Source organism: Typopeltis vanoorti, chromosome 1 (genome assembly GCF_054136105.1).
Source record: "Typopeltis vanoorti isolate ZY-2024b chromosome 1, IOZ_Tvanoo_1.0, whole genome shotgun sequence".
In the NCBI taxonomy this organism is placed as follows: domain Eukaryota; kingdom Metazoa; phylum Arthropoda; class Arachnida; order Uropygi; family Thelyphonidae; genus Typopeltis; species Typopeltis vanoorti.
This window is the reverse complement of record NC_143549.1, coordinates 112,039,720-112,055,603: the sequence shown is the minus strand read 5'-3', so window position 1 is coordinate 112,055,603 and position 15,884 is coordinate 112,039,720. Positions and strand designations below refer to the sequence as shown.

The 15,884-nt window shown below is 37.4% G+C and overlaps 1 protein-coding gene across 1 annotated transcript in view; it reads right to left on the bottom strand.

Moving 5' to 3' along the window:
* Positions 1-7,104: 7,104 nt before the first annotated feature.
* The window catches only part of unc79 (UNC-79 domain-containing protein), a 1,277,183-nt gene continuing 1,268,403 nt past the window's right edge, over positions 7,105-15,884 (bottom strand). Inside the window, exon 56 of the mRNA XM_090395893.1 lies at positions 7,105-7,329. Within this exon, the coding sequence (XP_090252019.1) occupies positions 7,150-7,329 (180 nt within the window). The 3' untranslated portion in view covers positions 7,105-7,149. The remainder of the gene's footprint in view (positions 7,330-15,884) is intronic.

Sequence of the window (15,884 nt, the reverse complement as noted above, 5' to 3'; positions counted from 1 at the left end):
ACATTCGCGAGAATGTTTACGTCTATCGGTTGTCATGGAGACGCGTGAAAATAAACGGGCGCGTGTGAAGGGAGCGTTTGTGAAGAAGAGAGAAAATAGAGACGTAGTAGTAAGTAAGAGTCGGAACGGAACTTTGGAACTATAAGGTAGCAAGGAAGTAAACTAAAGAAGTAGATGTAATTAAAAGGTTCTTAGGGAAGAATTGAGTAGATATTTTTTTCATAAGTGAATCTTATAGTTGGCTGAAAGCAAAGTCAGCCGTAGTAATAAAGGAAATTATTGCCGTAATCGGATAATTAGAGAACTGGACATTCAAAGAAGAATTCTGAATAAATCCAGTCAGTCTACAATTACGACTTATTTCTGTACTACGAAAAAAGGAATTGTACGGAGTTAAACTAGTTGATGAATGAAAAATAAGAATAATTAATGTACCTTATAGTTTTTATCTGGAGTTTTGAAGCGCGATTAATAAGGCTCAGTTATAACCTTGGAGAATTTTTATAAATGTGTTTCGCAAGTATGATAAATACAAATTGAAAGTGTGCTCACAAAATATTGGAAGTACTGAAGATTATTTCTGGTAAGGACAGTCACATTAGTTTATTTCAGTGTATGAAGATTTAAGTATTAGTTCCGTTGCGCTGATTGTAACATTAACTGTAGCTTACCATCGAGGCTGAGAGTTGAAACTATAGACATTGAAATGATATCTACCGTGGTTAGTGCCTGTTATGAGTTAGTCGTAGAGTGTAGCTGAGAGACACAAGGAAACTGTTTAAATACGAATTTCTATTGTAATAAGTTGAGTATAGGAACTTTGTGATTCTGAAACTGTGAAATTGTATGTGAAAGTTTGGAAGATTGATTTATTGTGAATGACTTGACCTGATGTACTAGCTTGACTGAGTTATCATATTTAAAAGTGGAATACATGTATTTTGTTATATAACCATATATTAAATGTTTTGTTTGTTAATTTAAATATTGTGTTTGCCTGAATTTCTTTTTACTGCACTGTTCACAAAAATTCGGATCTAGCGGGAATCCCAGAAGGAAAGAAAATAAATACCATCGACCTGAATGAGTGAAAAGACTGCTAACTAATTTTGAATTAATCTTACTAATTCATATAGACTTATCTACGGATAAAGTGGCGCAGTATAATAGAAATTTCTCTACCCTTAGATCAGTGATTAATTTGCAATTAGTTTTCCTTTATTTTATGAAAGTGACTTTTAGCAAGATGGCGGATTTAGAACATAACATGAAAATAGAACGTCACGACAAATGGCGCAGACGACAGGATGTGATTTAATCGATAAGAATTGAATTTAACAACTATAAGTTAAGAAATTGAGTTTAGTTTTAGTGATAACAATCATAGAAATCCTCCCTGAAATTTTAGAAAGTGAAATAAATAAATCACAGTGAACTGGTTATAATCTGGAGTCAGGCAAAGATAAAAGTTTATTTTAAAGTAGAAAGATTGTATTAATAGAATTAGTAATTTATTAATCACTATGGCTGTCACATCAAGCTCTGAAATGAATGACAGTGAATTCTTTCGTACGGTAAACCCGCAACAGGTTTTTCCCCAATATTCAGGTGAAGAATCAGATTTCTACTACATAATTAGAATCCAAATAAAATAAGAATTGAATTTAACAACTATAACTTAAGAAATTGAGTTTAGTTTTAGTGATAACAATCATAGAAATCCTCCCTGAAATTTTAGAAAGTGAAATAAATAAATCACAGTGAACTGGTTATAATCTGGAGTCAGGCAAAGATAAAAGTTTATTTTAAAGTAGAAAGATTGTATTAATAGAATTAGTAATTTATTAATCACTATGGCTGTCACATCAAGCTCTGAAATGAATGACAGTGAATTCTTTCGTACGGTAAACCCGCAACAGGTTTTTCCCCAATATTCAGGTGAAGAATCAGTGTTGGATTCTAATTATGTAGAAAATAGAATAAATGTTGTTTGATTCAGAATCCAACATGATTTTCCGTCATAAGAACTATATTTGTAGATATTATTTAATGTAAATAACATAAATTATAATTGATATTATATAACTACCTTAATTATGTCAAATATTTAATTGCTTAATCAAAGAAATGTGTTAATGGTAAATAGATTCTGTATTAAGTGTTATTAAGCTGTTTTATTTATTGTTTTGTCAATATTCTAAGAATTTATATTTGTGATTTAACTACGCATTTATTGAAATGCGATCATTCTATTTATTCCTTTTGTGAAAGCTTAATGCTATGTAATAACTCAATATAGTTGTATAGCGTAATGTAACATTCGCGAGAATGTTTACGTCTATCGGTTGTCATGGAGACGCGTGAAAATAAACGGGCGCGTGTGAAGGGAGCGTTTGTGAAGAAGAGAGAAAATAGAGACGTAGTAGTAAGTAAGAGTCGGAACGGAACTTTGGAACTATAAGGTAGCAAGGAAGTAAACTAAAGAAGTAGATGTAATTAAAAGGTTCTTAGGGAAGAATTGAGTAGATATTTTTTTCATAAGTGAATCTTATAGTTGGCTGAAAGCAAAGTCAGCCGTAGTAATAAAGGAAATTATTGCCGTAATCGGATAATTAGAGAACTGGACATTCAAAGAAGAATTCTGAATAAATCCAGTCAGTCTACAATTACGACTTATTTCTGTACTACGAAAAAAGGAATTGTACGGAGTTAAACTAGTTGATGAATGAAAAATAAGAATAATTAATGTACCTTATAGTTTTTATCTGGAGTTTTGAAGCGCGATTAATAAGGCTCAGTTATAACCTTGGAGAATTTTTATAAATGTGTTTCGCAAGTATGATAAATACAAATTGAAAGTGTGCTCACAAAATATTGGAAGTACTGAAGATTATTTCTGGTAAGGACAGTCACATTAGTTTATTTCAGTGTATGAAGATTTAAGTATTAGTTCCGTTGCGCTGATTGTAACATTAACTGTAGCTTACCATCGAGGCTGAGAGTTGAAACTATAGACATTGAAATGATATCTACCGTGGTTAGTGCCTGTTATGAGTTAGTCGTAGAGTGTAGCTGAGAGACACAAGGAAACTGTTTAAATACGAATTTCTATTGTAATAAGTTGAGTATAGGAACTTTGTGATTCTGAAACTGTGAAATTGTATGTGAAAGTTTGGAAGATTGATTTATTGTGAATGACTTGACCTGATGTACTAGCTTGACTGAGTTATCATATTTAAAAGTGGAATACATGTATTTTGTTATATAACCATATATTAAATGTTTTGTTTGTTAATTTAAATATTGTGTTTGCCTGAATTTCTTTTTACTGCACTGTTCACAAAAATTCGGATCTAGCGGGAATCCCAGAAGGAAAGAAAATAAATACCATCGACCTGAATGAGTGAAAAGACTGCTAACTAATTTTGAATTAATCTTACTAATTCATATAGACTTATCTACGGATAAAGTGGCGCAGTATAATAGAAATTTCTCTACCCTTAGCAGACGTCTTGCCACAGTTTGTCGAGAATATCCATGGCTGTACTTGAATAGAGCTGACCTGTTGTGGTGTGTCGATTATGTTTTGCTCTTATGTAGAAATAAAAAATGTGTCTTTATGTTCCGTGGTAGAGCGAGGACGACCTCTTAGTAAACATCTGAAACACATTCCATTGATTTGAAACGCTGCCAGAGCCTGGATACAATGCTACGTGAGATTCCAAACTGTCTGACAATATCAGTGATTCTGTGGCCTTCAAGTTTTCCAGCAATTCTTCCCCACGTAAAATCATCTATATAATGTCTTTGAGACATTAGAAGACATCCGAATTTGCAACTTTATATCTTCATGAAAATAGAACGTCACGACAATAACATATAGGGACACTCGGAGTCAAAAATAAACAATTAATTTTAATTAGGAAAGGAGTTTTGGAAAAATTTTCTAATTTTTTTTTCATTTTTCTTTTTTTGGAGGGAACCGGGCCCCAGCTTTAAATTCATGTTAAAAAGATAGAAAGAACTGAAGAGAGATCATGAAAACAAATCAATGTTACTCCAAAAGCTAAACACAACTCAGAAAGAATTTTTGATCAACTGCAGTTCCAATTATCCAACCTATTTGAACGAAAACCTGACTATTTGAAAATATCTAAATTTTGAATTATCTTCCTGTGTCAAGTCAAAACTATCAAATGTTGCAGCATTTAGCTTAACCGCCTTACCAGCCATTAAAGATCAAATACGCATCCTCAAAAGCTTCGTATCAATTTCAATGTAATATCATCACTGGTATTACAATTTTAACATGCACTTCGCATCCATAGTAATGTGGACGTATATACAGGGTGTTAGGGATAAATTTGACATATTTATAATTAATTATATTTTTCCGTAAGTTACATGTATTAACACACACTTCTCTTCATTTAAAAGTTTGGACCCTTCTTCATTCATATACAAGATGTCAGAAAGGATGGATAGCTGGAACCCACCTGAATCATGGAAGAGAATAACTTGTATCATGATGATTCGTGCCCGCCATCAAAATAAGGATATTACGACTGCTGCCCAATGCTCCCTGAATACAGTAAAAACAATCAGGCATGAACTAGAGACTTGCAATGGTGACTACGAGGATGTAGCAAGAAGAAAGATCCCTAGCAGACGATCTGATTGCGTTCGTACAGCAGAATTCCTCGCAAATTTGCAGGAACAGGTGTTGAAGAACCCTGGCATTGGAATTCGGGCTTTGTTCGTGGAGTTGCTAACTGTAGTCAAGCCCTGGATAACAAGGGTAGCCAATGGTAGGCCGTATGTATGGCAGCAGGATTCGGCCCCTTGCCACACCTCTGGGAAAAGTCAAAAATGGTTGTCTGAAAATTTCTACGACTTCACCAGTCCAAATGTTTGGCCTCCAAACTCCCCAGACCTTAACCCCATGGATTATTTTGTATGGGGCGCAGTTGAAAAAGACACCAATCGCACTTCCAGTAATACAAAAGCCCAGTTAATGGATAAAATTAAAACAGTTTTTGCGGCCCTTCCCAAAGAGACTGTAGCATCAGCTTGTTCGAGGTTCCGAAGCAGAATTGAAGCTGTGATCGATGCTAATGGTGGTTATTTTGAGTAAATCTTGTTGATAGTATTGTAATTAACTCTGCCTGTAATGTTTTTTTGTCAATTCATTAAATTTAATAGATACAAAGAAGATTTTCTTTTTCCTTACGAAACTGTCAAATTTATCCCGAACACCCTGTATATGTCCTGGCCAGTAGTGTGGTTAATCATATTAAGTAATCAGAATCATCCAAACATACTACATTGCTAGTGGCTTCCATATTGCAATGTAGTCCTCCCTTGTGGAAAACAACCCTTGAGATTTCTTTATAATGTTACATGAATAGCAACAAGCAAATATTTGCTTACTAATTATTATTATTAGTAATAATAATACTCCAGGGAGTCCAAGGACTCATCGTGGGAGGGCACACTACGCTACTTCGCTAAATACATCTCATCCTCTCTACCACCACTTAATTCTCCAACTATGACATTACTACCATCGCTGCCATCTATCGCCCATCATCACCAACAACAGTAATTTTTGTCTGTAAATTGCACGTGTTCTGAAGGCCGATTTGTCTGTACGTTGGATGAAAAAACCCAAGTTTCTGGGAGAAAAAACTGCTACCACGGTACGAGATCAGCTGACTCACTTTCAACTGAAAAAGCCCATATAAGGATTCCCCTCGTCAAGATGAGGATCAAAGGGCACAATGTTTCACTATTCTTCCAATTGCGCTACGGCAGCTAACTAATGTTTGCATAAGCAGAATTAAAATCATTTTCAAAATTGACATCCTGAGGGCACAACGTATTTTCAACTGACATGTTGCACACATAATAAAACATTGATGGATCCAGCTTTTTATATCTATAATATTTACTTTATACCAGCATTTTTCAAACTTTACATTGCTGGGGACTTTTTTTTTTTTTCAGTGCAAGTTTTTGCAGTCCATTACGTACACACAAGTGCATATGTGGTTTGTCAAATAACAAATTTACTTATTTAAGTAAATTTGTTACACCACTAAAAACATATATTCAGTGGTATCTGATATCAATGAACCCAGACCAAGTGTATATTTTCTGTATACTATTTCTTATTTAAGTTTTATAAGAAATAGTAACAAATTTCTGTCATTTATTTTTATTGTTTATAGCTTGATTTACCGAAGGAAAGCAAACACACAGAACTCACAATATTTCAGACAATAACATATAGTGTTAGAGACCATGAGATGGCAATGTCAACTGTAGTCTGTCATACTCTCTTCCCCAGATGGAAATTAAAATCATCAATAGTCTTCCATGTCCGCACGGTTAGCTTAGTGGCTGTGCGCTTCACAACCATATTCCTGGGGAAGGAGTGTCCTAGGTTCGATTCCCGTCGGTGACGCAAGGAGCTGAAGGATCTTCCTCAGCCATAGCCAAGTTAGCTGGTCTTGGGTGTGGACAGTAGGGTTTTCCCCCAGTTTATCATCCCGCAAAGCAGCCAAACCGGCCTTGAGAACTCAACACTACACGGTTTGAGGTCTGATGATTAATAACCCTCGACACCGCAAGGTAAAAGAGGGAAAAGAAGACAAGATGAGATGAGATAGTCTTCCACCAACTATCCATGAATGGCTAAGCGGTTGGCTACCCCAGTTTCCAAAAGTTAGGGCTAAATGTCCTCACCTACTTCCTTTGTTAGGAATAAAAGTCATTAGCAGATTTATTTATAGCTCGATTATTTAGCACCAACGTGCATATCATTTTCTGAGGACTGTATGAAATGCTCTTTATACGATTTCTGTTCACCTGCAATGTGTATTTAGATATAAGAATATCTAAATGCACATTATATTGAACAGAAATGAATAGTTTTTAATACCTGAAGTTCCATTTATACCGTTTTAAACTGAATGCATTTCAATTATTATGAGAGAGAGAGAGAGAGAAGTGACTTAGTAAAATAATATTTTCTTTGGTATTTCAATATAGCTAACAGTTCACTAGAAAGAAAATCAGTCATATTAAAACATTAATTATAACTGTATTTTAACTTTTAGAAGCTTTTTTTATTTATGCAATTATGAATTACAGTGAATAGAACTGAGTAGCTGCTGATGACTGAAGTTCTATTTGACCCATTTTGAACTGAAGTCGCTGTAGCCACTTGAGAAATGTGGTAGTAAGAGAAATAATCTCTTCTTTTGTGTGCACTGGAGGCTGCCAATTCAATAAAGATTGGAGTCGAACTTGGAGGTGACTTGGGAGCTAGAAGATAAGAAGGGAGAAGTTTTAAAGGAACATATATATATATATCTGACATGTTAAATACTAAGCATCTAACATAGGTGTAGAACTGAGAATACAGAATTTATTATGAACTCCAATATATTTCATCCAATGTGGCATGGACATCATCTGGGAGAGAAGAGATCAGTTGACTACATTTAAAACATGAACTACAAGTTATGAGTCATGCAGCATGTATTTACTAGCTTGTGTCTTGGACACAGATGAGTTGACAGGAGCATGCACTATTAGAGTTCAAAGAAACAACTTGGATAGTTTCTGAAAATTAAATAACCTAAGAAACATCTTCACATAGTTCTTCACCAACAATTATTATTAATATCTGCCCTCCATGGAATCAAAAGACTCCCTGTGGGATGTCTATATTCTCTCATGCCAAAAGATCAAGCCATGCCTTGAACCCATTCACAGTTTCTGCAATTCAACACACTTTCAGGCAATATTCCACTCACCAATCACTCTCCATGCAAAGAACCTACCTCTCACTCCTCTGCTCACACCCTCCTCATACAACTTCCATGGATGGCCTTTTATTCTATGAAATATCTTCTCAACATTAATCTGGTAACAACCCCTCACCAACTTATATGTCTCAACTGTATCTGCTCTTCTTCTTCTATTCATAAGGCTCTGTAAGTTGCATTCCCTCAATCTCTCCTCATATCTGACATTTCATAGACCTGACACTAGCTGAGTAAACTTTCTCCGATACATCCTAGCCCTGAAAAACCAGGTGACAAATCTGTGCATAGTAGTTGGGGGGGGGGGGGTTCTAGGGCAGTTGCCGCTAGAGGGATTCATAGTGTGTAGTGTTCATTGAGAGCTCCTGATAAGATAAGTGTTATTTTAAGTTATCATTGACAGATTTACTTGAATATTACTTAGTTTTGTTTGCTTTGCGTATCTTAGTGTGTCTGTTTGTGTGTGTTTGGTGTTTCAATTATTAATTTGATAAAGTATGATAGAAGTGAGTATGGCTGCCGTAAGAAGGAAAACGGTGGCTAGTAATAATGGTTCACCATCTTTATTCAATAACTGTAATATAAAGGAGATTATTCTGTGTACTATCTGCGAAATGAACGCTTTGCGGAGTGCGGTTGGTGTATGGTTAGATGATAATACAGGAGTGAATGTGTGTAGAAAATGTAAGGAAAATGAGGAATTAAAGTGTATTTCAGGTCGTGAGTGTGATATTTTTGTCAAACTTCAGAATGAAGAAAATAGTGATATGACAGAAATGGTGAGGTTGTACCAGAGAACTGTGAGGGCGTGAATGTAGAAAGTGTGAATGATGGTATTAATACAGAGCAAATTAATGGTTTAACAGAAAATAAAAAAGATGAGATAGATGCTATGAGTGACATCGCGTTGTTGAGCGGAGCAATACAAAGAGCAAAGCGGCAGCTAGAACGTATGAACAAAAGTCTACTGAGTGTACCAGCCAATAATAAAAAGTATGATGGGAAAAATAAGAGTATGAGTGTTAACTTAAACAAAATGAAGGAGAGAGTGCTGTATGGAGATTCGTTAGTACGAGGTGTGTTAGTAGAGGATTTGACAAAATCATACCAACCTGGTGCGACCATCAAGGACATAACTGAGTCTATTAGAGAGCAAAAGGAAAGGGTGAAAGAAACGATTGTTGTTGCAGGTACGAATGATTTTGAAAGGAGATAAAATGGAAATGATAGAGGACCTGAATGAATTGTTTGAGGTAGCAAAAGAAAGGAGTGAGAGAGTTAGGATGATTAGTCTTTTTCTGCGGTATGACAGTGAAGTGTTTAAAAGGAGGGCCATAATTGCAAATGACTTTATGCGTGGGTTATGTATGATGAGTGGTGTAGAATTTGTGGATGTGTGGAGTGAGTTCAATGGGCAAAAGGATCTATATAAGATGGATGGCTTGCATTTGAATGGATTCGGTGTAAGGAGACTTGAAAAAGTGTTGTTGAATGAAGTGGATGTGCAGAATCAGGGAAACTAGATTTATTGGGGGGGGGTAGATATGCAGACCTTAGGGAGACAGTTGAGTGTATGAATGAGTATAATATGCACGAGCGAATAAGGACAACATATCAGAATGGGATAGTTAGTATAAGGCATCAAGGTAGGGATGGGGCTAATGGGGGGTCTGAAATTCATGTACACTAATGCTAGGAGTATTAGGAACAAGAAGGAAGAATTTTTGGCCATGATTGGCACTTCCAGACCACAGGTTATTGGCATTAGTGAAACATGGCTGACTGTAGATGATATAGCTAGTGGGATTGAATGTGATGGGTATAGTGTGTTCAGGAATGACAGGGAGAATAAAATGGGGGGAGGAGTATTGTTGATGATAGCTGATGAGCTGCAGCCAAGGAGAATAGAAGTTGAATTGCAGGATAGAGAAAAGAGCACATTTGAGGCTATTTGGTGTGAGATTGTGGCTAGCAGAACAAAATATACAATTGGGTGCTGCTATAGACCAGGTGATGGAAAAGATGGTGGAGATAGTATGCACAAGCAAATAGAAGAAATGAGTGGAAGGAGGGTAATTATTATGGGAGATTTCAACTATGGTCGCATTGATTGGAGTGAGGAGAGGACACACGAGAGGAAGGAATTGGATTTTATGCAGTTATTAAGGGATAACTATCTGCGACAGCATGTAATGGAAAATACTAGGGGTCAGAGAGTGCTTGACCTAGTAATTGCATCTGAGGATTTGGCTGTAACAAATATGACCACACTGACACCAATTGGTGAGAGTGATCATAGGGTCTTGACTTGGGAGTTGGCTAAAGGTGTGGAATTTACAATTAAGACAGGCTACATGTGGAATTATTAATAAGTTTAGTTTAATCCTTTATCCAAGTGTGAGCAAACAAAGTTTGCGCCTGAAAGTATCTTCAGGACTGGGGTAAGGTAGTGCAACACCAGGAAACTCGTTGCAAAGGTGAAGAAAGCTCTCATCACTCCTATCTCAGTATCTCCCCTAATGCAAAGCACATCTCCTTGCGGATATGTGTAACGCTATGCATTAGGCAAGGGCCACTACCCATACCGGTTTCGACCTTTACTGAGGTCTCGTCAGTGGGAGCCAGGCCCAGTAGTGGAGATACAAAGGCTTTCTTCACCTTTGCAACAAGTTGCCTGGTGTTGCACTACCTTACCCCAGTCCTGATGATACTTTCAGGCACAAACTTTGTTTGCTCACACTTGGATAAAGGATTAAACTAAACTTATTAATGTCTAACCAAGTGAAAAATAAACTCTCAACATCTTTCTCTGAATCTGGAGTAATTTAATAATAAGGTTGCACACCCTTTGGCAACTTCTATAGGTTAGGATGACCTCTCATTGCTTCTGCCTTTGTATCTCCACTACTGGGCCTGGCTCCCACTGACGAGACCTCAATAAAGGTCGAAACTGGTATGGATAGTGGCCCTTGCCTAATGCATAGCATTACACATATCCGCAAGGAGATGTGCTTTGCATTACGGGAGATACTGAGATAGGAGTGATGAGAGCTTTCTTCACCTTTGCAACGAGTTACCTGGTGTTGCGCTACCTTACCCCAGTCCTGAAGATACTTTCAGGCGCAAACTTTGTTTGCTCACACTTGGATAAAGGATTAAACTAAACTTATTAATGTCTAACCAAGTGAAAAATAAACTCTCTACATGTAAAATTATCGGGCTGGTAAGTATGACAAGCTTAGGAGTTTGATTAGTTCAGTGCCATGGCATGTACAACTGCAAGGGCTAGAAGTTGATAGTGCATGGGAGGCAGTTAAGAAGTGTTTGCATGAAGCAATGGCTGTATACCTAGACTGTATACCTAGAGTCCGAATAATAAATCAAGTAGGGGTTAAATGGATGAATAACACCATTAAGCAGTTGCAAAAATAGAAACAACTATGGGGGGAATTTAAGGAGAAAGGTGACCGGCAGGCACATGAACGGTATAGAGTGCAGGCCAGAAGGGTAACGAGTGTGGTAAGAAAAGCAAAAAAGGATTACGAAAGAACATTGGCCATGCAGGCTAAAGAGAATCCTAAACAGTTTTTTCGATATGTTGCAAGTAAAAGAAAAAATGTATATGGCAGAATGATTTTAAAGAATGCCAATGGTAGGGAGGTAACTGAATCAGTTGATATAGTTGAGTTACTGAGTGAGCACTTTGCAAGAATATATCATTCAGGTGGTGACATTGCAGAAATGAATGAACCAACAGCTTATATGGGAATTGTGGTGAATGAAGTGGAGGTGAGTAGTCTATTGCATAACCTCAATGTCAATACATCTGTGGGATTGGATAGTATACCAGCTCATGTCGTACGTGAAGCAGCTAAAGAATTGTCAGTATCCTTGACCATTTTGTTTAATTTGAGTCTTGGGTCTGGGTTAGTCCCAAGGGGATGGAAAGAGGGGGGAGGAATAGTTCCACTGCATAAAGGAGGTTCCAAGATTGCTGTTGTAAATTACCGACCGATTAGCATATCAGGAATCGTTGTCAAGGTCTGGATAAATTAGTCAAGAAAAGAATACAGGAGTGGATAGATGAAAATGGGATATTGTATGGGGGACAACATGGTTTTGTGAAGGGTAGATCATGCCTCAGTAACTTGCTCACGTTTTATAACACAGTGACGGCTGAACTGGATAAGGGTAATGGGTTTACAGTGATTCTACTGGACCTTGCAAAAGCCTTTGACAGGATACCACATGGAACTCTAATCAGTAAACTGGAGCAGATGGGGATGGATATAGGGTTGGTGAGATGGATAGGAGGGTGGTTGATGGCGAGATACCAGAGAGTGGTTTATTCAGGAGTTGAGTCCAAAAGACGACTTGTGACCAGTGGTGTGCCGCAGGGCTCTGTTCTTGAACCACTACTTTTCAATTTGTTCATCAATGATATAGGAAAGGATCTGAGAGGAAGTGTTCACTTGTTTGCTGATGATGCAAAGTTGGGTAGAGCAATTGTGAGTGCACAGGATGTCAAAATTTTACAGGATGATTTGGATAGTTTGGAGGACTGGGGCTAGGGAAAATGGATGTCAATTTAATGTAGCAAAGTGTAAGGTTATGCATTTTGAGGTGGAAAGATTAGCAGCAGTATACCACATTGGTGGAACTGTACTCCAGGAGATTGACGAGGCAAGGGATTTGGGAATGTTGGTGAATAGGGAGTTGAAGTTTAGGGGGAACATTTCAAACGTGGCTAAATCAGCTCATCAAATCACTTGGCTTCTGAAAAATACTTTAACAAGCAGAGACAAACAAGTTATTGTTCCTCTGTATCGAGCCTTGATAAGACCCCATCTAGACTATTGTGCCCAGATATGGGCACCAGGGTTTCTTCTTGATGGGGAGGTGGAGGAGAGGATCCAGAGACGAGTGAACAAGATGATAGCAGGTCTGTGGAATGAACCTTATGAGAACAGGTTGAAGATTTGTGGGTTGCAAAAATTGGTTGATAGGCAGAAAAGGGGTGATATGATTGAGACATTCAAATTACTGAAGGGTTTCTATAAGATTAATCCAGAAGATATTTTTGAGAATAGGACTGGTGGTGAGAGGACTAGGGGCCATAGATGGAAGCTGGACAAGAATGTGGTTAGCAGGTGTGTTAGAGGTAGGTTTTTTACTTGGACAGTGGTGAATAAGTGGAATAAGCTGCCAGAGTCTGTTGTGGGTGCTACGACCATGAATGAGTTCAAGGCGAGGTATGATAGATACTGTGTGAATGTCGAATAGTTGTTCTTGACATGATGTTAGGGCCTCCCTCGATGAGTCCGTAGACTCCTTGGAGTTGCCCAGAATAGTAATAATAGTAGTCCATATGTGGCCTGATCAAAGCCCAATACAGGGGAACCATCGCCATGTAGATTTTGCAAAGGCTTTTAATAGATTGTCACACCACAAGTTGATAACTAAATTGAAGCAGATGGGATTGGGCGAATGTGGGATCTGTTTTGGTGGCATTGTTGTTCAACTTGTATATTAATGACATACAAGGACATTTTGCCGTAATCTGATGTGAAGTCATCACATCAGATTACGGCAATGATACAAGGACTTTAATGTTTAGAAATAAGAAGGTAATATTCCATTATGTAAGGCCTTGATTAGGCCTCATATGGATTACTGTGCACAGATTTGGTCATCTGGTTTTTATAGTGATGAGAATATATTAGAAAGGATCCAAAGAAGATTCACAAATGTGGCAAATGATCTTTGGAATGTGGGAGTATGAAGATAGATTGAGAAAATGCCATTTGCAAAGCCTTGTAAATAGGAAGAAGAAGAGAGGGGATATGATTGAGACATATAAGTTGGTCAGGGTTAATGTAAAGAAACATTTCATAGAATGGAAGAAAGGAGCAGAACAAGGTAACATCTGAAAGTTGTGTGTGTGAGCAAAGGAGTGAGGTAAAGGTTCTTTGCATGTAGAATGGTCACGAGTAGAATGCATTGCCTGAGAGCGTGGTGAATGGTGACACATTGAATAAGTTTTGATGAACTTTGTGTGTGATATTGTACACCTCTCATGATGACTGAGTATGGAGGTCTGGTGTTAGTAATATTGATGATATTGCTTGAAGAAGTTGCAACATTCACTATATATTAATTATCAATTTGTTCATTGTTCCCTGATGATGGTAATTTGACGTGTCCAAAATTCTGGAAATATCGATTAGAATAACTTTTAATCGATATTTCCAGAATTTTAGACATGTCAAATTACCATCATCATCAGGAAACAATGAACAATTGATAATGCACACAGGAACCACACATAGTAAGTATGACTGAAGCAGAACAAATAAGACAAGTCTAAAGTTGTAAATACTGAAATGGATGTTCTTGGCTGTTCAGTTGAAGTTCTAAGAAGTGCTTTTTAGATTTGAGGCAGTTTCATACAACCAAATTTGTTCCAATTTGGGTAGTTTCTTAAGGCTGGGGCACATTCTAAGATAATCTTTCGTATTTAAAGTTGTCTCCTTTGAAGTAAGATATCCTTTTCCACTGTATCTCATGGTGGGTATCCAAGACATAGTCAGTCATACCTGAGTGACTGTAGTCTTTGTTTTCAGCAAATTTGATGTTGGCTGTCCCACTTGTTTGACCATAGTAGGACAGCTTACAACTGCATGATAGCTGGTAGACACCTGGCAAGTCTAGAGACGGTGGCTGGTCTTTGGGAGAATGGATGAGTGATGCCCATTTTTTATATGGTTTGCAATTGGTTACAAGATCATATCTTTTTAGGATTTTTGCTAGTTTTTCAGATGTGCTTTGGATACGTGGGATGGTAATAGATTTGGTGCAGTCTCTGTTCTGGAGGCGTGGAGCAAGAGCATGGTTTTGGAGTTATAATATTTCTTGGATTTGGTGGGAGTATGAAGACATTGCCTGGTTGTATAGTGTTTTAATAATTCCATACGGTTGGTCTCATCACTCTCAGCTCTCTCATCACTAAAGAACACATTAACATTCATGTGTAGGGCCTGTATCAATTTGTTTACTGTTCCCTGATATTTGCAATTTGACTTTGCCAAAATATTGAAAATATTAATTAAATGTTATTCTAGGAAGTTTTTTTTTCCCACTTGGTTAGACTATAATAAATTTAGTTTAATCCTTGATCCAAGTGTAAGCAAACAAAGTTTGTGCCTGAAGTATCTTCAGGACTGAGGCAACTCATGGTAAAGGTGGACCAAGCTCTCTTGTCTCAGCATCTCCCATAATGCAAAGCACGTCTCCTAGCAGACATGTATAATGCTATGCATTAAGGGAAGGGCCACTACCCAGACCAGTTTCAAACTTTATTGAGGTCTCGTCAGTGGGAGCCAGACCCAGAAGTGGTGATACTAAGGCAGAAGCAACGGAGAAGTCATACTTACCTATACGAGTTGCCAAAGGTGTACCACCTTATTATTAAATTACTCTAGATTTAGAGAAAGATGTTGGTTTTTTTTTTTTCCCCACTGGGTTAGACTATAATAAATTTAGTTTAATCCTATATCCAAGTGTAAGCAAACAAAGTTTGGCCTGAAGCATCTTCAGGACTGAGGCACTCATGGTAAAGGTGGACCAAGCACTCATCACTCCTTGTCTCAGAATCTCCCATAATGCAAAGCACATCTCCTTGCGGACATGTATAATGCTATGCATTAAGGGAGGGGCCACTACCCAGACCAGTTTCTTACCAGACCTTTATTGAGGTCTCGTTAGTGGGAGCCAAACCCAGAAGTGGTGAAACTAAGGCAGAAGCAATGGAGAAGTCATATTTACCTATACGAGTTGCCAAAAGGTGTACCACCTAATTATTAAATTATTCTGAATTTAGAGAAAGATGTTGGAAGTTTTTTTTTTTCCTACTTGGTTAAAAAACTTCCAACATCTTTCTCTAAATCCAGAGTAATTTAATAATAAGGTGGTGCACCTTCTAGCAACTTGTATAGGTAAATATGACTTCTCCATTGCTTCTGCCTTAGTATCACCACTTCTGGGTCCGGCTCC